This window comes from Ordospora pajunii (genome assembly GCF_021821965.1).
Source record: "Ordospora pajunii strain FI-F-10 chromosome Unknown Cg_09A, whole genome shotgun sequence".
Taxonomy (NCBI): domain Eukaryota; kingdom Fungi; phylum Microsporidia; family Ordosporidae; genus Ordospora; species Ordospora pajunii.
The window spans coordinates 28,556-48,915 of NW_026848129.1; the positions used below are offsets into that span (position 1 = coordinate 28,556).

Sequence of the window (20,360 nt, forward strand, 5' to 3'; positions counted from 1 at the left end):
TTTTGCGCTGTTTTTAATCTGTACGAATCCCCTCGTGAAAATGGATAGTGGAGATGCATCCTCGATAGAAGAGTCATCAGACAACAATGTGGAGGTCGTTGAGAAGATGGTCTCTGAAGTAAAGGTTGATAATACAGAAAGGAGGACGCTACCGAGAATGACAAAGTATGAAAAGGCACATGTGCTCGGTGTTCGTGCGTCTCAGCTGAGTGCAGGCGCTCCTCCGTTCGTGGACATAGGAAACGAATCGAATCCGCTGAAGATTGCAGGGCTGGAGCTGAATGAGAAGAAGATTCCGTTCATTATCCGCAGAAGGCTTCCCGATGGCAGTTTTGAGGATTGGGCGATTGATGAGCTTTTGATGCCTGGGGTGGATTTCCAATAGAGTTAGCTCAGTGGCATGCGAGGAGTTGTGGAAAGGTAGTTTAATGTTTACAGCAGTTGGGTGTTGGATCTATGAAGACGATTCGCTTATGTGGTTCTTGTATGCTATGGGTTGACAAATGGCTTTATCTGTGACATGTACACACAGGCCCATGCAATCCATCCGAACATCAAGGCGCCTATCACTCCTATTCGTATTTCATGTTTGTTGTTGACGGCTTTTCCCTTTGTCAAGGCCATGATGATGGCCGAAAGCAGCAAGACGAAGACAAGCGATCCAAGCAGAATCCATGCATCATATATCATGCCAAGGGTGGAACCGAGAATAATAAATGTTTTGCAGAAATAGCTTAGCCAGGCATAAAGCTCGATGATTTTACGAAGGAAATGTTGATAGGATGCAATAGCTCACAAGTATGGATGTAGCTGAGAGGGTAGCAGTGTGGCTTATTGCAAATATGGTGATGGCGCTGCGGAATGCGTGGATATTAAATATCAAGCGATTTTGAATGGAGATGGAGAACGAGTTAAATTTGCTGGAAATGCCCCCAGAGGTATGGGAATGAAGAAGAAGCAAAGCAGGAGGCTAACAACCAGGAAGAGGAAGAGCATTCTGAAGAAGCTGAAGGTTGATCAGATTAAGAAAACAAGATTGAATAAGAAGATGATGGCGAAGGTAGAGAAGATTCCTGTGTCTGTGATGAGGACCGATGAGGAGATAATGCAGCTTCAGGAAATAAAACGGCAATCGAGGATAAGAAAAGCTGAGTATGAAGAAAGCATGAGGAATGTGGTGAAGGTAGCTGAATATGTAAAAGTGCTTGAGAGGATGATTAGCAAGTGCGAGACGATTATTGAAGTTATTGATGCCAGGGATGCAGAGTCAAGCAGAAGAATGGATGTTGAGCAGATGATTGTTGAGGGGGGAAGGAAGCTGGTGATTGTGTTGAACTTTACTGAATATGTTCCGAATAGTGTTGTTGAGTGCTTGAAGGGTGATTTGTGCAAGAAGGTGAGTGAAGCGATAGTAAGAACGCCTGAGGAGAATGACTGGGTTGAAGACGGAATGAGGGTTGGAGTATTTGGAAACAGTAAGTGTGGAAAGAGTTTTGCTATTCAGAAGATATGCGTGAATAGTGGGATGGCGATGAATGTGGCAATGACGGTGAGTGTTCCACCGAAGGAGGCATGCATGCTGAGTGTTCTTCGAGGATGCCACAGCCTGGAGAGTATTCCGTTTAGAAAGTACATAAACATGATTGCTGAGCAGATCGACAGGAATGAGGTTGCTCGTCATTACAAGATCTGTGGATTTGACTCTGGAGACGAGATGCTGGAGTGTATCTGTATGGAGTATGGAATTAGTGGAGACGACGAGGATGTGAAGTGCCTTGAGGCAGGGAACAGGTTTCTGGAGGAGTTCCGTAGAAACAGGATTTTGTTTTGGAGAGAGGGAGAAGGGAGAGTGTGCTTTGAGTTTGTGGGCACAGAATAATAAAATTTTGAAGGCATGACTTTTTGAGTGAGCGATGTGCAAAGGGGATAACGCTTGCGAATGTTGTGATTTGCAAGAAGATGTGTATATAAGTGGCGGAGCAGAACCCTAGAATGATTGTTGGAATGTTTGCCACGGACATGCAAACAAAGGAGGTGGTGTGCAGGATGGCATGCAGGATGGCAGTGAGCAAGATTGAGCATTTTATACTTGACTTTGTGAGTTCTGGAGATATGAAGGGGAGTGTGGTTGCGAAGGGATTCTATAAGTATGTGTACAGCGTAGTTGATTCTGTGTGGTATGTGGTGGTAGTTAGCATGGGATACAGTGAGATGAAAGCATATGCACTGCTGGACATCTTGCAGAAGAACGGAGGAAAGGATATGTTTGATGTGTTAGTTGCAATGGACAACATATTATATGGGCAGGTAGTGTTTGATACGAACCTGAGCCTGGTAAAGGGCATGGATAGCCAAGAGGAGAAGATACACGACATGATGATGCATAACAAACGGAAGGAGGTTATGCAGAAGCACAAAGAATTCCAGAGGAAGCCGGTGAGTGAGATTGACAGGGAGCTGGAGAGAGTACGGAATCTTGAGATTGAGATGAGGAACGAAAGCATACAGCAGCTGAAAAGCATGTCAAAGATGAGCAGTGATCCGGTCAAAGAAAGAAGGAAGGAGTTGGTTACATCTACAGACCCTGTTCTTATTGTGTTGAAGGAGAAGCTGAGGATGGAGATAGATAAAGAAAACAATGTCAAGAGCAGGGAGGTACAAGGTGACATGACTCTTATGATCAAGGACGAGAAGTACAAGGATATAGAGATAGTTCTGAGGAATCATGCAAAGGGAATGAAGTTCAGCCCGAACATTGACAAGTCTGTGACTGTGTCAGGAGTGATTAAGTGTGAGAAGGGGTTTCCGGTTGATAAGAATGTTGCGCTTGTGAAGTGGAAGAGTAGCGATGTTGAGGAGACACCGATTACGTTTACTTTTTGGCCATGCGAGACAAGCCTGAACGTGTACCAGATAATGCTTGAGTATACGGCTGAGATGAGTGTGGAGAACTTAAGGGTGTTTTTCCCGAAGGCGCGGATATCGAATGTTGTGCTGAACGGAGATGCAAGGGAGGAGGAGATGCACATTGAGTGGGAGATCGGCACTGTTGAGAAGGGAGGGTCAGATAGCCTGGAGTTTAGCTGCACATGCACGGATCCATCGGCTGTTTTCCCATTGGATGTGTATTTTACGGCAGACTTTGTTTCTACAAAGCTGAGTGTTGACAGGGTAATGATGGATGGTGAAGAGGTGGATGAGATTGATGTGAAGAAGATATTTGAGGTTGACAAGTTTGTTGTTGTTGATGAATAAAGCAGTTGTTTTTATTGGTGAATGGATGATGGGCATGCAGGTTTAATAGCAGGAAGCAGTGGATGTAAATCGAAGTAAAAAATTGCCCTTGAAATGGCTGAGATCAATAATGAGTCGAAGAATCAGGATGTAAACGATGCAAGTGATTTACTGAAGAAGAAGAGGACGTTTAGGAGGTATACCTACAGGGGGGTGCCTATTGAGGAGCTTGAGACTATGGCATTCAGCGAGGTTGCCAAGCTTTTCCCTTCGAAGCTGAGGAGAAAGATAAGGCGAGGGCTTTCTGAGCGGGAGGTGCAGCTGATCAAGGAGTGTGCAGCGACAAAAGCAGCATGTGTGAACAATCTTGATAAGCCCGAGATGGTGCGTACATATGAGAGGTCTGCGATTATTTGGCCATCGATGATTGGCGCACTTGTTGGGGTTCATGTTGGAAATGGATTTATGCCGTTGGAGATCAAACCTGAGATGGTGGGATATGTGCTGTCTGATTTTGCGCCAACACGAGTTACACCGAAGCATGGAAGGCCGGGGATCGGAGCAAGCTCGTCTTCGAAGTTTGTTCCGTTGAAATAAACGATTTCTGATTTTATTGAGTTGTGATGCGAAGGGAAACGAGTGGATAATTTTATCCCTATGGCGGTAAGGACGGAGGAAGAGGATGAGGGGTTAGAGATGTCGTATGAGTACTCGTCTTCGGACGTGCAGGAGTCGCTTTCGTCTGATATATTGGAGTATGAGAAGGAGTATTTTGCAGAAAGTGTGTCTGAATCGAGCGATGAGCACGAAGCCTGTGCATGGGAGGACAGCGATGACGATGAGAAGCTTCGCAGGAATTACCACAGAACAGCAAGCTGGATTGGCACGAAGAAAGCAAGGAAACAGATAGAGGTTCAGAAGAAGAAACTGAAGTTTGGGTATGAGCGGCATGTGTTCAGCTGCCAATGCAGAATCAAGCTTGCAAAGGCACATGGAGATTACCTGGTGCTTGTAGATGCATACAACAGCATATACATTCTGAAGGATCTTGAGGTATGCAAGGTTCTCAGGATTGAGATGTTTGGAGCATCTGACTTTGTTTTTGTTGAAGGAGGCATGCTGTTTTCATCACTGAAATACGGAGGATTCAAAGAGGTTGCATTTACAGGCGAGGTCAAGGATATCAAGGTCAGGACGACGGAATGCATAAGGAAAATGGTCAGTGTTGAGAATGGAATCTATGTTGTTGGGGAGCAGATTGTATTACTGAACAGTAGCTACGGGGTTGTGCAAGAGTTTGATGGACGATTCCGGGACATTGCGGTTTCTTCGGATGCAGTGTACTGCTTGGGCTTCAATGGAGATATTATTGTGATGACACGGGGCTTACATCCCATCAACAAGGTGAGCTTTGACGACAAGTTTGACTTCAAATCTGTATATTTTGTGAATGGCAAGGTTGTGATTGGAATGAGCCTGGGCATCAAGATCTTTGACCGGCACATGAATCTGCTAAATGAGGCCATGAATATGAAGGACGAGATTACAGGGTGTGTTGAGCACAACGGATACATCCTGTATGGATCGGACTACTCAAACTCGTTGAAGATTGTTCTTCCGGACCTGAAATGTTTTGATGGGTTCCCATTCAACACGATCCGTGTTTCGCCAATGAAGGCATTGGTTTCCGATGGAAAGAGGATTCTTATATGCTATAGAAAGGCAGTTGATGTGCTGAGGATGAAGGTGTGATAGTGCGTATGGTAAAGGATGTGGCATGTGGATATGATATATTCTAAAATTTTTTATCCCTGGATGGGAAGTTTCAAGAGGAAAGTTACATGCAGTAGGAGGAAGCAAAGGAAGGCACATTACACGGCCTCTGATGAGGAGCGAAGGAGGAGGTGTTCAGCACGCCTGTCTAAGGAGCTGAGGGCGAAGTACGGGTTCCGGACGATTCCTCTGGAGACTGAGGATGTGGTAACCGTTAAAGGAGGCAAGTTTGATGGAAAGACAGGGCCCATCAAGCAGATCAAGCTCAGCGAGTATAAAGTGTATGTTGAGGGGTGTTTTGTGACGAAGAGCAACGGAGAGAATGCAATGGTGCCCATATATCCATCAAAGCTGACGATAAACGAGCTTTTCCTTGGCAATGGAAGGAAGGAGCAACTTGAGAAGAAGAAGTCATCAAGGGAGTATAACATCGAAATACTCAGACGAAAGCAAGAGGAGATGATTGCTCAAAAATAATAAATCTTTTCTTGAGTCAAACATGTTTATTTATGATCTTGATGCCATGAGATAAATGGTGGCATACATGATCGAGTAGTGTGTATGCTTTGCAGTTGAGCTATCTCTCTCTAGTTTTGAGAATCATTCCTCTTACCCTTCTGATTTTATTCCTGGCATCGTCTGGGAAAAAGCACAGGTCTTCGTCAGGGATCGAGCATATTCTATCAAGGACCTGCATTTTCTGCTTGCTGAGATCAAACGACTCCTTCAGCAGTTCATCGACTGCCTCCTGGTTAACCAACTTCAGCTTCAATGCAGCATGAATAATTGCATACACAAGGCTTGTGTTTTTATTGAGCAGCTCCCTTAAGTAAGACGGCTGGTCAAGCGCTAGCTTCCTGAGGTATAAAAGAACCTCTTTCAGATTGTCTTTGTCCATGCAATCAAGCACGCTGATCAGGTTGTCGATCTCTGGAACCTGGCTTTCTGGCTCCTTCGACTTCATAGGCATATCGTTCTCTGCATAGTTGATCTTCACCGGCCTCCCATTGAACGATATCTTGAGATTCTGGAGTGCCTTCTCAACTATCAGTGGCGATTCGTACTCACAAAATCCAAACCCACGCGACTTACCTGTTGCCTTATCGTAAACCATCCTAAAGCTGACAACCTTACCAACAGACCCAAGCTCTTCAATTATCCGCTCCTCTGGAATCTCAAAGTCGATGTTTCCAACAAAAATACTGCATCCATTCTTCATGGGTATTGCCAATTTGGTTTACAAAACCTCAGCAATACAAAGCATAAACCATCTGCTTGCCCGTGCAATGCAGGAGAACAAATAACAAATATATTCAGGCACTGCATACATCGATATATTGCATGTCTAATCAGAAGCCTTTGAGCGTGCCTGCTCAACCAGTGCTGAGTAATCGTCATCATTAACTTCCATGGTTTCCCAGTCAATCCTCAGACGTTCATTATCAGAAACATACGGAATCACATGGAAGTGTACGTGGAACACTCCTTGGTGATTCCCATTGTTCTGCAAGATGTTGTATTTCTTGATTCCAAGCCGCTCAATAAGATGCTTTATCATCGGAAGCACGTCTTCTAGATCCTTCAATTCATACTGATCAAAAGACGGATGGTGTGTCTTTGGAATGACCATGAAGTGCCCTGTGGAGAGCGGGTTTCTGTCCAAAAGTGCAAATGCACCTTCTGTTTCGTATATTATGTTTATTTTCTTTTCATACAGCGTGCAGAATATGCAACCTTTCATGAGGGCGCGGTGTTACATTACATTAGCAAGAATGTTTTATACTAGCAAAAACACCCAGCTAAATGACAGAGGCAGAATACATGGAGTACTACAGAGAAACGTTGGGATTGGCGGAGGATGACTTTGAGAAGCTGAGTGCATCAACCAGGACAGGCCTTCCGTACTCGTTCCGTGTTACAAAGGGCCCAATGCATGATCGGATAGTTCAAAGGATTGAGCAGTATCCGTTTGTGAATAAAATACAGTACTTGAATGATGTGTATGAGTTCTGCAAGACCAAGGATCCATCGAGTGATTACCAAAGATTTGTGGAGTTTCTTGTAAAGCAAACAGCCATAGGGCTTATACAGCGGCAGGAGATTGTCAGTATGATTCCTGTCATGCTAATGGATCTCAAGAATGACTCAAAAGTGATTGACATGTGTGCAGCACCTGGATCAAAGGCCAAGCAGGCTCTTGAGATAGTCACTGATGGGTTAGTGATAGCAAATGATGTGAATGCAAAAAGGCTGAATGTGCTTGTGAGCGAGACATCCAAGAAGCCGAATAGATCGCTTATTGTAACGAAGCATGATGCATCTGTGTTTCCCAAGGTGTATATGGATGGCCAAGTGGAATTTGACCGTGTGTTCTGCGATGTTGTGTGCTCAAGTGATGGCACCATCCGTAAGAACCCGAATGTGTTTGATGAATGGAAGATTTCAAGAGGAGTAGGGCTGTCTGAGCTGCAATACAGGATTCTGAAGAGAGGATGTGAGCTTGCTAAGGAAGCAGGATTGGTGGCATATTCGACGTGCTCGTTGAATCCAATTGAAAACGAATGTGTAGTGCAGAGAATTTTATTGGAGGGCGAGTTTGAGCTAGTTGATTTTAGAAATGACACAAGGCTTTGCCTTTTCCCGATGGAATCTGATGGCAAACAGCTTGTTTTCAGGCAGGGGCTGCGGACATGGAAAACAGCGGGCGTTTCCAATAACCCGAGGCATCGGCCTTGTGAAGAAGATCTTGGTCTGGAGAGATGCATCAGGCTGTATCCACACGATCAGAATACTGGAGGATTTTTTATTGCGATCTTACGAAGAAAGATGCGATCGCAGGCATCTCATCCTGAAGAATGCACATCAAAGCAAAAATGTATGCAGCCAAAGCATTGTCGAATTGAATTTATGGCTAAAGATGACAAAGACAAGTTGTTTCGAGAGTATTCTATTTCTATGGAGGGAGAGCTGTATAAGCGAGGCGAAAGAAGCCTAAGTATTGTTTCGTGTTTAGCAAGCAAGATTATTATGAGCAATCCGAAACTTAAAGTTGTATCTGCTGGATACCGAATTCTGGAAAAGTCTGGGCTGGATCGTTGTGAGTTTTACCTGAAGAATCTTTTTTATGTTGGTCATGAGTTTGTGGATTGCCGTGAGATCCACTTGGACTGTTTTAGATTGCTGCTGAATGATGTTTTTGTCAGCAATGACACTCTAGGATTTGAATGTGTGGGCATTTCGGTCATCAGGGTTCAAGAGATCGGAATTGTCCTCTGTGGATATGGCAACACGATGTCATTTACACTATTCATGAACGACAATCTGAGAAAGGCACTTAAGGAGCTTGTTTCATGAATGACAGCATTGAATTAGGCGAGGTTTTGGAGCAGGCAGTGTATCACTCTAGTGTGCAGTACAGCACATCTGTTGCGGCCTGACTGTGATCCAGGAGGATTTGAATGAATTGCTGCATTTTCACAGAGATGGTATAAATATAGGATTTGGTTCTAGATTGTTGATGATTAGTAAGACAGATTTATTTTCCACGAGGTTTTACCTGGCTTTTTGCAAGAGCAGTATGCACTTCCCTGATTGCAAGTTTCCTGAGCTCGCCTTTTAGGATGATTTCGAATGCACTTATGATATCATCGGAGCCGACAGTTTGCTTGCCAACCTTCCTTGCCATTTCTCCTCCAAGATCGGCCACTGTGTCAACAAAGTCGTAAGCAATAGCACACAGAACCTGGATCGAGTTGTTTGTCAGCATGATGTTGTTGTCTGGGCTGACCTCACGAGAAATACGTTTGATTGCTGATCTGAACATCATGCCCATGCACATCGATGATGTTTTTTTCTTTGACTTTTTCTTGTCCTGTGTGTCATCTGTTGGTGCTTTGCCTGTGATATGCCTTGCAGACTTTGCCATCAAAGGGTGGGAGTTTTTCTTTATTTATTCTTTTTGGCGGGATTGTGCGGATCTGGAGGGAATGGATGCACTTTAATCTTTGTGTTGATTTGCAGGTGCATATGTGGGGCTTGCAGGTTTCTGGATAGACGAAGAGGAGGGTGAGTTAAAGTGTGATTTTCGGCACCCATATAAGCATGGATCAGTACTTTCAGATATCTGATAGAACAAGGACGCTTGAGCATCAGTATATGGGCGTTCTTGCAAGGAAGTTGAAGATGGAGGTTTTGCTGGTTGAGGAGGATTATCAGGAGCTGGAGCGAAGATATGCAGAGCTGGAAGGAGCAATGAGCTACATGAAAGAAGAGCATATGGAGGAAGTTGGCAGGCAGAACGAGGAGATAGGGCGGCTTTGCCATGAAAGAGATCTGATGAGAGTGAAGGCTGAGGAGATGGATGAAAGAAACAGATGTCTGATGGAGAAGCTGAAAGAGGCGTTGGAGAGGAAGAGAGCTGATGAGTTGAGGCTGATGGGTGAGATAAATAAGATGAATGAGGTTGTGAGGGAAACAGAAACGAGGATCAAGGAAGATGAGAGCAATGAGAATGTGAATAATGCCATGTGGACAAGCGGAATGAAGAGGATGGATGAGATATATGAGGTGGTTAAGGCAGCAGAAAGCAAGCTTTGTGAAATGCTTAGCAATATGCAAACTGAATGTGACAAGCATAAGAGCAGCATTGAAAAGATGAATGCGGAGATGAATGAGATGCGAGCTAAGCATGCAGCAGGAATGAAAGAAAACGAGATAATTAAAGAGAGCAAGATGCAGGCTGAAGAAGAGTTGAAGCGAGTGAGGCATGAAAACGAGGTGCTGAATGGCAAGAACCTGAAGCTGATGGAAGACAGTGATGCGCTTTGCCGTGTAACAAGATCGCTTGAAGAGAAGGATGAGATAATATGCGCACTGAAGGAAAACATGAAGCAGAAGTCTGAAGTGATAGAGATGCAAAAGAGGATGATTGAGAGCGGGGCGCAGAAGTCAGTGGTGTCTAGAGATGTGATTTGTAATGTATTTGATGATATTATTGAGGCTGAGGAGAGTGGGAATGATCTGATGCTGGATGAAGGATGTGCTGATATAGATGAACTGGGTATTGACAGACAGATAAGTGGAGTAGGGGTGTATGGATTAAATGCAAATGTAACAAGTGCAAAGAAAGATGTGGGAGTAATTACTAGAAAGCAGCCAGCAAAAAAATCTGGAAGTCTAGGTGCTGCAAAACGATCCCGGATGTGCAAAAGCAAGGATGCATTGAAGGCCCAGCCAAAGGTGGTGTTGCAAAAAAACAATAATGTTAAAGAAACTAAGGCAAATGATGGAGCAAGCATGCCTACTATAAAGAAATCGCCTGTGAAGAGATTGCTTGCATCGGGAGGTCTTGTGATGCCTGAGAATTCTTCATACTTTGCAGATTTGACATTTAACAACTCAAGCCCAGTCATAAAGAAAGACATGTCGAGATTGCCAAAGAAGAAGTGAGACTGGAATGCCACTGGTTGAATGTTATAGAGAATATCAGCATCATTCGTGTAGAGCGATGGTGAATGTAGAAGAATAAATATTATTTTGCTTAATATTTTTAATCTTTGATAGATTTTAATGATTGTCATAGTCATGATTGATATATTTTTTCGTCGTTATGGCAAAAACGTCAGAGTTTATCTTGTATAACCCGTATATCGTTATGATTGCAAGCATTGCTGCAACTGCGTTGATTATGCTGCGCCTATTATGTTTGAAGTATGTGTTTACTTCATTTGTGGTGTTTGCGTCGCTTTGAATGTCTGTGTCCTGGAATGCATTATTAAACAGTACCATTGTAGGCATAATAAAGCAAAGCATTGCGTACACCGGCGCAAACCTATTTGACAGCATGGCAATAGCACTAGATATGAATAAGACGATCACACAAGCAATTGGCCAAGCAATCATGCGGATTGGATAATCACAATCCTTCAGCTGCATGAGTTTCCGTGGAAGCCTTGAAAGGCATATCATCAGAATAATTGACGAAAGCTTCCTGATCTCCATCATTTCGTCTGACTGTTTTTTCCAGTATGCATTTCCAAACGTTATCATAGAAACAAAAACCGTGAGTATCTCGGCTACCAAAAGCATATTGTTCATCGAAACCAGGCTCGATGCTTTTTCTTCTTTTAATTCATTGTAGATCTTCGATATCTCCGGCCATGACATCAAAACTGCTGATATTGCAAAAAGCGTATACAGGCAAGTCGATAGCAAGCTTATCAAAACGCCTTGATGGAAGGTCATATCTAAGATTGCAGGAATACATCCAGCAAATATAATCAAAAACTCAGTCACATTCAGCATTTTTATATGACTGTCTGCGTTCTTATTATTCATATTCTCTGTGTCCAGCATGTCCGATTCAGTGTCGTCGCGTTGATCGCCTTTTACTGTGCGTATGTATGTTCCAATCAACATGTAGACATATTCCACCGTTTTAGAGTAGCATTGCTTCACAAAGCGCACTATTCTTGTTTTGTAATCTTTGTCTTCGCTGCTGTTGCCATTGATACCATCTTCGAATTTGTTTTCAAATTCATTCATATGATCGCTTGATTTTCTTGCATGCTATCGGTAAGCCGCATGATATATTTTATTGTCCAGAATTACAAATTAGGCAATATGCCCGATCCCATGGATAGAAAATGCCACAGAATCGAGCCAGGGGCGCCCATGAGTAATATAAATGGTCACTCCAGTGAGAATAGCAAAAAGGAGGCAGATGCCATAAATGATTCTGGGGAGGCATTTCATGAGAAGTATACTGCAGTGGAGAATGATGCGAGCAATGCATCAAGCATGCCAAAGCTCCTGAAGAAGAGGATGCAGGGGATTCTAAGAAGAGACAACCTAAACAATTCGCAAGGAAAGCCGGCAATCGAGAAAATCAATAATGTAGCCGAGGTCTCCGAGACTTTGATGAACAGGGCAGTGCAAGAAAGCTTGCTTGATGAGGGCATTCTAGACGAGGTTCGTGGATGGCTGGAGCCGCTTCCAGACAGATCGATGCCAAACATAAAAGTCAAGAAGAGGCTGCTGGATGCGCTCAGGAACATGAAGATTCACAGGGAGCATCTTTTACAGAGTGGAATAGGCAAAATTGTTTATTTCTACAGTATCAATCCAAAGGAAGAAAAAGAAGTCAGGTCCATGGCAAAGCAACTGGTACAGAAATGGACTCAGGAGATATTCAGTCCAGAATGCGACGAATGAGATGTATATTCGATGTATTTAAATGTCATATAAGCTCAACCGTTTGATTGCACTATAGATCGAGTGATACGGAATAAAAGGTTTGATTTTAGTTTTATTCTCTTGGATGTTGAATATTTGTTAGTGCTTGACTTCCATCATACAAAAAGGAAGTCGAATAAGCCACACACGTCTGCTCGTTCACAGAAGCACTCCAGATACTCCAAAAACTCATACCGTGTTGCCTGCATGGATCTTCTTACAGGAAAACTGTGTATCCAGGCAGCATAGTAGTCAATTAGGTTGTCCACGTCTTTCATAATGGTGTCTGCACTCGCACGATTGCTTTCGTACAACCGTTTTCTATTGACATGATCCACAAGAAATGAAACTCCCTTGCTTGAAACAAGGAACTTCTTTATCACGTCACTCTCGTTGTACTTCTTGTGTGTGCTGTCAGTCGGCTTTGCCTTCTTTCTATTCATTAGATCACAGGGCATGTGCAATACTAATACATCAGGTTGATTTTACTAAAGACAGAGTTTATAGCACTCAGCATAAGGCTTGCCTTGGAGTTTCTTTATCCACTCTTGGACAATGATTGCGCCAAGAAGACAGTCGTTTGCAAATGAAATGCATGTAGATGTCTCCGAGCACGAGTGCTGCTTTTGAGTGCTGTGAAATGACATGCATTTTGAGCATGCATAAATACCCTGAGACTCATACTCGTTCCAGCCATTAATAAATATGATAAGCGTGTGGCTATGCTGTATATCGATCGTGTCTGTTTCATTTATCTCTATTTCTGGGTTTATGTCTTTGATACTGCCATGAAACATTCTTTTGAACGACTCAATAACACATTTACTTGCAGATATCCTGGGCACACCAAGAAGCGCAAGGTTCTTGAGGATTTCTCCTCCGATGTCTGTGTCTCGGTGTTCTTGCTGATCATGGCCTAAATGTGCCTGAAGTATGCACACATGTGCCTTTTCTATCAAGGCCTGTGTCTGCTGCCCAAAAAGCCTGATCTGCCTGTCGTAGAGCCCATACATGCACCGTCTTTGAGGACGACGATCCAAATGCATTTGAAAAGTTTGCAGCGCATAAAATTATGAGATGCAGCATCCCCAAGCAGAATGAGTATAAATGTCTTTTTTGAGGTGTCTGAGGTGAAGGGAAGCACAAAGAACATTATTGGAAAGATTGTTATGTCTTTGGATGATGCAACTGTTCCAGAAACCGCCAAGAACTTCAGAGAGCTTTGCAAGAGGCCAGAAGGAAGTGGGTATTTGATGTCTACGTTCCACAGGATTATTCCTGGGTTCATGATACAGGGGGGAGACTACACAGCACACGACGGAACAGGTGGCAGAAGCATATTCCCGACAAACACGTTTGCTGATGAGAACTTCCAAATCAAGCATACTGGAGAAGGGCTGCTTTCAATGGCAAACTGTGGTAAGAACACAAACGGATCGCAATTCTTCATTACGCTTGCCAAGACACCATGGCTTGATGGAAAGCATGTTGTTTTTGGAAAGGTTGTTGAGGGAATGAGTGTTGTCCACAATATTGCAAAGTATGGTACGGAGAGTGGAAAGGTCAAAGATGGCTACAAGATTCAGATATCTGCATGTGGAGAAGTTCCAAACAATTAAACTCTATTTTATCTGATGCTGTAGTGTTATGAGCATGTGATGGAACGTGAATGTTGAATATTGTGTAATAGTCATGTACAATTTTGTATACTTAGAGTATTTGGTTCAATGTTTGCACCCTTGATGGAAAAGTATTCTGCATACAACGATCCTCTTTCTGGAGTAAATCCATTTATCGATCGAAAAAGGGCGTCGTATTCGATACTTGAGTACATTAAAGCAATGCTAAAGATACCGCTACTGGTGGTTATGCTTGCTACAAACATCGATGTCGTGAAATATCTTATCAGGATCAGATCGAATGCAGCAGGAAGGCCACGAATCTTGGCTGCAAATTCGTCGTCGTTTCTTGACATGTATGTATTGCGACACTTGACTGGAATAAGAAACTTTTACTATGTTACTGAAACAGGCTATGCTGATGCCAGCTCAAACAAGTTCACATCGAATGTGGTCGAGCCATGCGTTGTGTTTCCCGAGGGATGCAGAACAAACAACAGGGCAGTTCTGCAGTTTTCAAGAAATATCCGTGTGGATCATGTTTGTGGAATCAAATACAACGGAGAGTGTGTAAACCTGTATGGTAGTTGCTTTTGGTTCATGCTAAGATTCCTTGCATCCAACAGCTCTGTGGATGTCAAATTTAAGCAAAGCATGGATATTCAAGCCATCAGCAGGCTCTCTGGCCTTCCACAAGTAATATGGTCCGCGAAGGACAGGAATAGATTCGTCGAGGAATTCATGCATGGCCCCAAAACACAAAAAAATCAATAAAGCTTTAGTACTTGTTCTCCTGATTTTCCAGAAACATATGAAAAACTACTTCCTCCTCAAGATGGATTCGGAATTCTTGTCCTCAATCAAATATCCATGCTCCTTTATATCGTCTCTGACCTTATCACATCTTTCGAGAAACTTTGAATGATGCTCTTTCTGCCTAGCCATTCGCCTTACATCTGTCCTAAACTCACAGATCATCTGTGCAATTAAATCCTCGTTGGCAGAGGTTTCAATCTGCTCCTCACAGAGCCCAAGCACATCCAAAATACCGCGAACATACTTCCTGACAGATATAATGACGCTTGCAGGCGCGTCCCACATCCTAGTGTTTGTAAAGTTAATTATCTCCATGATCCTCCTCATCACTGTCGGAGTGTCAATGTTGTCTAGTATTGCAGCATGCACTGCTCTCTGTGTGCTCCTCAGCTCTGCAATAGTTTCTCTTCCTGCTTCATTCAGCTCAGTAGCCAGCCACAGACCTTTTCCAACGCTTTCTGTGACCGACATGAAGTTCGAGATCTTCTTATCAACACTTTCTGCAAACCTCAACTGCTCCTCTTCATAGTTCATGTCCTTGTTCCAATGATAATGCAGAAACATTATCCTAAGTTGCCGTGCACTTGCCCTTGCCAGCATCTCCTTAATCGTCGTAAAGTTCTTGAGAGACTTCGACATCTTCATTCCGTTGATATTCAGGTGCCCAGTGTGTAAAAAACACCTTGTCCACGGCTTCTTCATAAAATACCCCTGGCATTGCGCTATTTCATTCTCATGATGTGGAAACCCAAGATCAATCCCTCCCGCGTGTATGTCAAGGCTATCTCCAAGCACATCGCTCGACATCACACTGCATTCAATGTGCCATCCAGGCCTTCCCTCTCCCCACCTCGATTCATATGCTAGCTCATTCTCCTTCGCCCTCTTCCACAGAGCAAAGTCGCATGCATTCCTTTTATCGCTGTTATCATCCCCCTCAGAGTTGATTCCTTCAGAGTTCCTCATCACCGGGTACTCATGCTTCTCCTTGTACTTCGCCAAATCAAAGTACACACTCCGGTTACTTTCATATGCATATCCGTTTTGCTCAAGATCCTCAATAAACCTCACAATCTTCTCAACATATGCTGTTACATATGTCACAACAAGCGGATACTCAACATTCAATGTCTTCATGTCATCAAAAAACTCCTCGGTATACTTCTTCGTAATCTCCCCAATCGGTACGCCTAGACTTCTCGCCCTGTTGATGATTTTGTCATCAATATCCGTGATGTTCATCACAAACTCCACATTGTACCTCATATAGTCCCTCAGCACTCGCCTAATCACATCAAACATCACATATGTCCTTGCATGCCCTATATGCGGCGAGTCATACACCGTCGGACCGCATATGTACATCTTCACTTCCCCATCCTTCCCTGGCACAAAGTCCTCCATTGTCTTCGTAATAGAGTTGTAAAGCCTCAAACGTCCTTCCATTCACATCCCAGATCTTTCTACATTAATATCAATATTTTAATTAATCCTTTTATGCATTTGCACTGCCTCCTTCGGAATTCAGAATTCTCTCGAGCTTCTTCGCTTTTATTCGATTCACATGACACAGCATCTATGATCGTTCACGCATGCTTACAATCACTTATACATCCCCATCAAGTTCAAGGCACCCCGCGTAGCCTCCTCATCAACTTCCTGCCTTATGATCTTCGCAATTTCCTCCTTCTCCTTTACGCAAAACACTCGAAAACATTTCTTGTCTGCATTCCCTTCCACATTCAACATCTCAACCCCTGCTGTCATCCAAAATATACAGCCCAGTGAGGCCATGCACAGGCCTATATCAAGTACTCAAGATCGCTCATACTCACAACATCAAGCACATCTCCAGAATCCACCACACTCCCAATGAGCATCTCCATCGGCAGCACCTCGCCGTTTCTCACAAGTATATTTCCTGCATGGCTGTCCTTGGCTGCAATTGCTAGCACCTCATCAACCCTCAGGCCTTTCCCAACATCCATCTCAATGGTGTTTTCCGTGCTGAGATTCACCCTTACATGTATTTCATCAGGCTCCTTGGCAACGCCATTCAGACCGTGTATGCTGATGCAGTGGTTCTCGTCAAAGTTGATCTCATCGAGTGTTAGATGTCTTGAGACAGGGATCGACTTATGCTTCATCCTTACATTTGGGTCTTTTTTGCAATACATTCGGTAAATCTTATCCAGTGTGTCTGTGCGTTCCAGGTAAACCACTCTTTCGCCATTCAAATCGACTACTTTGACTTTCACCTGGCCTTCGGTCTCAAGCGCATGGCCTACAGCAACTGGGCTGCTCGGTGTCTCAGGCATTGCATTTGGCTTTAGCTTCTTTCTTGTTTGTGGTGGCTTTCTTAATGCTCCAGGACTTTCTTTTCGCTTTTCTCGCTTGTATTTTGGCTTGTGAGTGTCTGATTCTGCACTATAACGATTCTGTGCATTCTTTGCCAATGCCATGGATGTCCTTCGTGCAGAACTTCGGCGTGCAGAATGCTTTGCGGTGTTCACAAGCGCCACGTCGCTGCTATCTTCATCCATTGCCACGCCCAACACTATATCTGAAGACTCTGCGTCATCCATGGCTGAGGATCGCACAGTACAAAAATGATCCACGCAACAATTTACAAGAATCGTACTCCATCGACTCGATGAGGATAATCATAAAGAATCTGCCGCAGTGCACAACGAAAGATGATGTTGAAAGAGCATTCTCAAAGCATGGGAGGATCAGCGACGTGTTCATGGTGATGGACAGCAGCAACAAGTGCAAAGGAACATGCTTCGTTGGATATCTCGACGAGAGTGCCGGCATGGATGCAATACGCCACCACGACGGATCGTTTTTCAACAAGCAGAGAATACGATGTGAGGCTGCAAAGGAGGACGAGGTGAGAGAGTGTGAATCAGACACAAGGAAGATCAAGTATTCCAGAAGCATATTTGTCAAGAATGTTCCGGCAGATGTTGGCGAGGACTTCGTACGCAAAGAGGCCGAGGCGTATGGTGAAGTAGAACGAGTCACAATAACCGAAAGAAAAATAGGACGAAGTGCATGTGTTGTATTTTCCAGCGGATATTCAGCAGTAGAAGCATACAGGAAGATGAGGTTTGTTGGAGGAATGAATGCAAAAGTGTCGCCATGGAGAGAATCCAAGAGTAATGGTACGCAAGAGCATTACAACATGCTTTTCTTTAGCTTTGAACAAGTAGTCAAGAAAATCTGCGAAAACGAACGCATTGGAGTCAGAGATGTTGTTGATGTAGATGACAAGGATCTTGGAGCAAGGATGGCACGGATTGAGACACATCTGGTCCAGCAGACAAAGGAGTTTCTTGAAAGCAACGGGATATTCTTGAATGCGCTTACTGGAGCCATAGACAAGAAGACACTGGTTGTCCGCTGTGCTGAGCTGATGAAGTGCTTGGAATATATAAGCGAGGGATGTAGGGTTTGTATTTCGCCATCGAAATGCCTAGCGCTTTTGAAGTTTAGCGAGGAGGATGATGCACTACGGTGCTATAGAAAGCTGAGCTTGAGAAGGATCAAGGAGGCAGTTGTCTACTGTGAATACGCACCCATCTGTGGAGTACCCGAGAAGTGTGTAGATGGATGCAAAGATGAGCAGGAAAGCAATGCAGCAGCAAGTAAAGACACAAGTGATCTGAGGAGCAAGCATAAGCTTGGAAACAAGCTGTTAATAAGGAATGTTCCGTTCCAAGCAACAAAGGAGGATATACGGAAGATATTTAGTGAGTTTCATGTCAAGGATGTCCGGATTCCAATAAAACGAGAGGGATCGAGTAGAGGATTCTGCTTTGTAACGATGGAAACGCCTGAGGATGTTTCTGGTGCTATTGAATATTTTGGTAGCAGTACGCATTTGTATGGGAGACGACTTGTTCTTGAGAGAGCCAAGGTATAACAAGAATGTGCAGCAAGGAGTCTGTGCCTGCCTGATTGGATGCTGGCCATATATTCATTTGGATTATTTGGTATGCATTCAAGAGATACGTCTATAATTAAATTGCTACCTGATTTACCTGAAATGTATAATGATGAGCAGCAGCTTTAGTGGATGGATATGGTTAATTAAGTAGTTATAATATTTAAGAATAAATGAAGCGCCCTTTACTTGAAGATGCCAGCGTTTATCGAAGACATTGAAATTAATATTATTGATAAGGATGAGATTAATGATACGGAGATCGAGTATGATGGTGGTGTGTTTGGAATAGTTAACTATAAGAATTATGCAATCAACTGGCTTGAGATAGTTACATCGGTTTTGTTTATAACATATGTATCGCTTGTTCTACTAACAACGATGTCTGGAATATGGAAAACCCCCAATGTATTTAATAAGGTAAATTCGTATATTGACAAGTGGGTTGCAGCAGGGTCATTTTTATTGAGTGTATGTGGATCTATGGCGATGCGAAGAAAGGAGATAAGCTACTCTATACGGAATATCAAGACGAATCCGAGCGTAGTATTCGTTGGATTGATGCTGGTTGCGATGCTGGTGCTTTCGAGACGATTTGTCTTGTCCACAATCCAAAGCCTACCATTCCAACCCCAGGAAATAAATACAGGAGGGCTTGGAAAAACATCTGGATTAGTGCTGTCGTACATATTCTATGTATGTGTGAAGGCGATATTTAATGGAGACCTGAGCTACACGAGCAATCTTGTCAGGAGTATAAGTATAGGAGTAGGAGCTTTAATAATGTTGGCAACGGTTATTCTTAATATGATGTCGAAGATTGATAATAGAAATGTGTCTTATGGATATGCAGCGGCTGGAATAGCTATGGCATTTATAAACATGTTTACATTTGATCTGAGGACGATGACAAAGCCCAAGAATATGCTAAACTGGATAATAACTATTACAGCGATTGTGCTGTTTATTAGCAGCTTGATAATTATAAAGAATGCTTATTGCTTGAATCAACAAAACGCTTGGGAATTTATTTAGGTAATTTATTTCATTCTTGCCTGTGCATTATTATGACGGAGTTGTTGGAACATTATCGACATAAAAATACCAACAGCGCTGCAAACCGGGGAGCTTATGCAGCAAGCAAAAGCAGTGAGTGGATGAGCACTCTCTGATTAACTACCGTCTTTTCTGTTTCTAAATATCCAACATCAATGGGATTAGGAACTCCGGAGCAGAATAGTTTATGATGGCAAAGCATTTCTTGTGTGGAAGAACAGCAAATTCACACTAAATAATTGAATTGGCATCATAGTTGATGATTAAAGAATATAGCTGATACTTATACAATATAAGATCAATTAAATGCGATTATCACTTTATTATTCTATTCTATAAGAAATCTATGTGTTTTGGATTGCAGGCTTGCTTATAATCTGCACGTCGACTATGAATTCTCCTCTTAGGACCACCAACCCTAGTGTTCGCCTTTGCTGTTCGGGTTGCTTCTTGATGCATCTGAACTCCTCGCTGTCTTCAAGAACCACATTCATGTCTGTATCGACAGATAGCATCGTGCCCTCGATCTGCCTACTGTCCTTCATTGTGACATTTACTCGATGTAGTAGATAACTTGATATTCCAGGCTTCATTCTGAAGGACAAATGATGCACTGGTTTATATTTTACAAAATCAAATGCTAACTTTTATTCAAATGATGCATATCGTGTAGATCTGAG

At 43.2% G+C, this 20,360-nt stretch overlaps 24 protein-coding genes across 24 annotated transcripts; 13 read left to right on the top strand and 11 right to left on the bottom strand.

Annotated features, from left to right (window-relative positions):
- Positions 1–40: 40 nt before the first annotated feature.
- HK407_09g13830 (putative RNA polymerase Rpb6) lies at positions 41–385 on the top strand (the record flags this gene model as incomplete). The annotated part of the gene is made up of 1 exon (XM_060421345.1): positions 41–385. One exon carries the CDS (start codon positions 41–43, stop codon positions 383–385), a length of 345 nt encoding a protein of 114 aa, XP_060276426.1.
- A 104-nt stretch (positions 386–489) lies between these two features.
- On the bottom strand, positions 490–690 carry HK407_09g13840 (putative ATP synthase; the record flags this gene model as incomplete). The annotated part of the gene is made up of 1 exon (XM_060421346.1): positions 490–690. One exon carries the CDS (start codon positions 688–690, stop codon positions 490–492), a length of 201 nt encoding a protein of 66 aa, XP_060276427.1.
- A 250-nt stretch (positions 691–940) lies between these two features.
- HK407_09g13850 (uncharacterized protein) lies at positions 941–1,879 on the top strand (the record flags this gene model as incomplete). Its single annotated transcript, XM_060421347.1, has 1 exon — positions 941–1,879. One exon carries the CDS (start codon positions 941–943, stop codon positions 1,877–1,879), a length of 939 nt encoding a protein of 312 aa, XP_060276428.1.
- A 113-nt stretch (positions 1,880–1,992) lies between these two features.
- Positions 1,993–3,255, top strand: HK407_09g13860 (uncharacterized protein; the record flags this gene model as incomplete). The annotated part of the gene is made up of 1 exon (XM_060421348.1): positions 1,993–3,255. One exon carries the CDS (start codon positions 1,993–1,995, stop codon positions 3,253–3,255), a length of 1,263 nt encoding a protein of 420 aa, XP_060276429.1.
- Positions 3,256–3,348: 93 nt separating this feature from the next.
- On the top strand, positions 3,349–3,831 carry HK407_09g13870 (ribosomal protein S19; the record flags this gene model as incomplete). The annotated part of the gene is made up of 1 exon (XM_060421349.1): positions 3,349–3,831. The coding sequence occupies one exon, from the start codon at positions 3,349–3,351 to the stop codon at positions 3,829–3,831; it is 483 nt and encodes a 160-aa protein (XP_060276430.1).
- A 60-nt stretch (positions 3,832–3,891) lies between these two features.
- Positions 3,892–4,986, top strand: HK407_09g13880 (uncharacterized protein; the record flags this gene model as incomplete). Its single annotated transcript, XM_060421350.1, has 1 exon — positions 3,892–4,986. One exon carries the CDS (start codon positions 3,892–3,894, stop codon positions 4,984–4,986), a length of 1,095 nt encoding a protein of 364 aa, XP_060276431.1.
- A 63-nt stretch (positions 4,987–5,049) lies between these two features.
- On the top strand, positions 5,050–5,484 carry HK407_09g13890 (ribosomal protein L26; the record flags this gene model as incomplete). The annotated part of the gene is made up of 1 exon (XM_060421351.1): positions 5,050–5,484. The coding sequence occupies one exon, from the start codon at positions 5,050–5,052 to the stop codon at positions 5,482–5,484; it is 435 nt and encodes a 144-aa protein (XP_060276432.1).
- A 100-nt stretch (positions 5,485–5,584) lies between these two features.
- On the bottom strand, positions 5,585–6,226 carry HK407_09g13900 (putative cleavage stimulation factor subunit 2 protein; the record flags this gene model as incomplete). The annotated part of the gene is made up of 1 exon (XM_060421352.1): positions 5,585–6,226. One exon carries the CDS (start codon positions 6,224–6,226, stop codon positions 5,585–5,587), a length of 642 nt encoding a protein of 213 aa, XP_060276433.1.
- Positions 6,227–6,352: 126 nt separating this feature from the next.
- HK407_09g13910 (putative HIT domain-containing protein) lies at positions 6,353–6,748 on the bottom strand (the record flags this gene model as incomplete). Its single annotated transcript, XM_060421353.1, has 1 exon — positions 6,353–6,748. One exon carries the CDS (start codon positions 6,746–6,748, stop codon positions 6,353–6,355), a length of 396 nt encoding a protein of 131 aa, XP_060276434.1.
- A 62-nt stretch (positions 6,749–6,810) lies between these two features.
- HK407_09g13920 (16S rRNA methyltransferase RsmB/F) lies at positions 6,811–8,361 on the top strand (the record flags this gene model as incomplete). The annotated part of the gene is made up of 1 exon (XM_060421354.1): positions 6,811–8,361. The coding sequence occupies one exon, from the start codon at positions 6,811–6,813 to the stop codon at positions 8,359–8,361; it is 1,551 nt and encodes a 516-aa protein (XP_060276435.1).
- Positions 8,362–8,542: 181 nt separating this feature from the next.
- On the bottom strand, positions 8,543–8,932 carry HK407_09g13930 (uncharacterized protein; the record flags this gene model as incomplete). Its single annotated transcript, XM_060421355.1, has 1 exon — positions 8,543–8,932. The coding sequence occupies one exon, from the start codon at positions 8,930–8,932 to the stop codon at positions 8,543–8,545; it is 390 nt and encodes a 129-aa protein (XP_060276436.1).
- A 176-nt stretch (positions 8,933–9,108) lies between these two features.
- HK407_09g13940 (uncharacterized protein) lies at positions 9,109–10,455 on the top strand (the record flags this gene model as incomplete). The annotated part of the gene is made up of 1 exon (XM_060421356.1): positions 9,109–10,455. One exon carries the CDS (start codon positions 9,109–9,111, stop codon positions 10,453–10,455), a length of 1,347 nt encoding a protein of 448 aa, XP_060276437.1.
- A 117-nt stretch (positions 10,456–10,572) lies between these two features.
- HK407_09g13950 (uncharacterized protein) lies at positions 10,573–11,550 on the bottom strand (the record flags this gene model as incomplete). Its single annotated transcript, XM_060421357.1, has 1 exon — positions 10,573–11,550. The coding sequence occupies one exon, from the start codon at positions 11,548–11,550 to the stop codon at positions 10,573–10,575; it is 978 nt and encodes a 325-aa protein (XP_060276438.1).
- A 90-nt stretch (positions 11,551–11,640) lies between these two features.
- Positions 11,641–12,219, top strand: HK407_09g13960 (putative transcription factor S-II; the record flags this gene model as incomplete). The annotated part of the gene is made up of 1 exon (XM_060421358.1): positions 11,641–12,219. The coding sequence occupies one exon, from the start codon at positions 11,641–11,643 to the stop codon at positions 12,217–12,219; it is 579 nt and encodes a 192-aa protein (XP_060276439.1).
- Positions 12,220–12,356: 137 nt separating this feature from the next.
- HK407_09g13970 (uncharacterized protein) lies at positions 12,357–12,683 on the bottom strand (the record flags this gene model as incomplete). Its single annotated transcript, XM_060421359.1, has 1 exon — positions 12,357–12,683. One exon carries the CDS (start codon positions 12,681–12,683, stop codon positions 12,357–12,359), a length of 327 nt encoding a protein of 108 aa, XP_060276440.1.
- Positions 12,684–12,728: 45 nt separating this feature from the next.
- On the bottom strand, positions 12,729–13,253 carry HK407_09g13980 (uncharacterized protein; the record flags this gene model as incomplete). The annotated part of the gene is made up of 1 exon (XM_060421360.1): positions 12,729–13,253. One exon carries the CDS (start codon positions 13,251–13,253, stop codon positions 12,729–12,731), a length of 525 nt encoding a protein of 174 aa, XP_060276441.1.
- An 84-nt stretch (positions 13,254–13,337) lies between these two features.
- On the top strand, positions 13,338–13,859 carry HK407_09g13990 (cyclophilinty pepeptidyl-prolylcis-transisomerase/CLD; the record flags this gene model as incomplete). Its single annotated transcript, XM_060421361.1, has 1 exon — positions 13,338–13,859. One exon carries the CDS (start codon positions 13,338–13,340, stop codon positions 13,857–13,859), a length of 522 nt encoding a protein of 173 aa, XP_060276442.1.
- Positions 13,860–13,982: 123 nt separating this feature from the next.
- HK407_09g14000 (uncharacterized protein) lies at positions 13,983–14,633 on the top strand (the record flags this gene model as incomplete). The annotated part of the gene is made up of 1 exon (XM_060421362.1): positions 13,983–14,633. The coding sequence occupies one exon, from the start codon at positions 13,983–13,985 to the stop codon at positions 14,631–14,633; it is 651 nt and encodes a 216-aa protein (XP_060276443.1).
- Positions 14,634–14,678: 45 nt separating this feature from the next.
- HK407_09g14010 (tRNA synthetase class I) lies at positions 14,679–16,121 on the bottom strand (the record flags this gene model as incomplete). The annotated part of the gene is made up of 1 exon (XM_060421363.1): positions 14,679–16,121. The coding sequence occupies one exon, from the start codon at positions 16,119–16,121 to the stop codon at positions 14,679–14,681; it is 1,443 nt and encodes a 480-aa protein (XP_060276444.1).
- A 156-nt stretch (positions 16,122–16,277) lies between these two features.
- Positions 16,278–16,469, bottom strand: HK407_09g14020 (uncharacterized protein; the record flags this gene model as incomplete). The annotated part of the gene is made up of 1 exon (XM_060421364.1): positions 16,278–16,469. One exon carries the CDS (start codon positions 16,467–16,469, stop codon positions 16,278–16,280), a length of 192 nt encoding a protein of 63 aa, XP_060276445.1.
- Positions 16,470–16,477: 8 nt separating this feature from the next.
- Positions 16,478–17,260, bottom strand: HK407_09g14030 (uncharacterized protein; the record flags this gene model as incomplete). The annotated part of the gene is made up of 1 exon (XM_060421365.1): positions 16,478–17,260. One exon carries the CDS (start codon positions 17,258–17,260, stop codon positions 16,478–16,480), a length of 783 nt encoding a protein of 260 aa, XP_060276446.1.
- A 68-nt stretch (positions 17,261–17,328) lies between these two features.
- On the top strand, positions 17,329–18,603 carry HK407_09g14040 (putative RNA binding protein; the record flags this gene model as incomplete). The annotated part of the gene is made up of 1 exon (XM_060421366.1): positions 17,329–18,603. One exon carries the CDS (start codon positions 17,329–17,331, stop codon positions 18,601–18,603), a length of 1,275 nt encoding a protein of 424 aa, XP_060276447.1.
- A 216-nt stretch (positions 18,604–18,819) lies between these two features.
- Positions 18,820–19,659, top strand: HK407_09g14050 (uncharacterized protein; the record flags this gene model as incomplete). The annotated part of the gene is made up of 1 exon (XM_060421367.1): positions 18,820–19,659. One exon carries the CDS (start codon positions 18,820–18,822, stop codon positions 19,657–19,659), a length of 840 nt encoding a protein of 279 aa, XP_060276448.1.
- A 365-nt stretch (positions 19,660–20,024) lies between these two features.
- On the bottom strand, positions 20,025–20,273 carry HK407_09g14060 (putative LSM domain-containing protein; the record flags this gene model as incomplete). Its single annotated transcript, XM_060421368.1, has 1 exon — positions 20,025–20,273. The coding sequence occupies one exon, from the start codon at positions 20,271–20,273 to the stop codon at positions 20,025–20,027; it is 249 nt and encodes an 82-aa protein (XP_060276449.1).
- Positions 20,274–20,360: the final 87 nt, after the last annotated feature.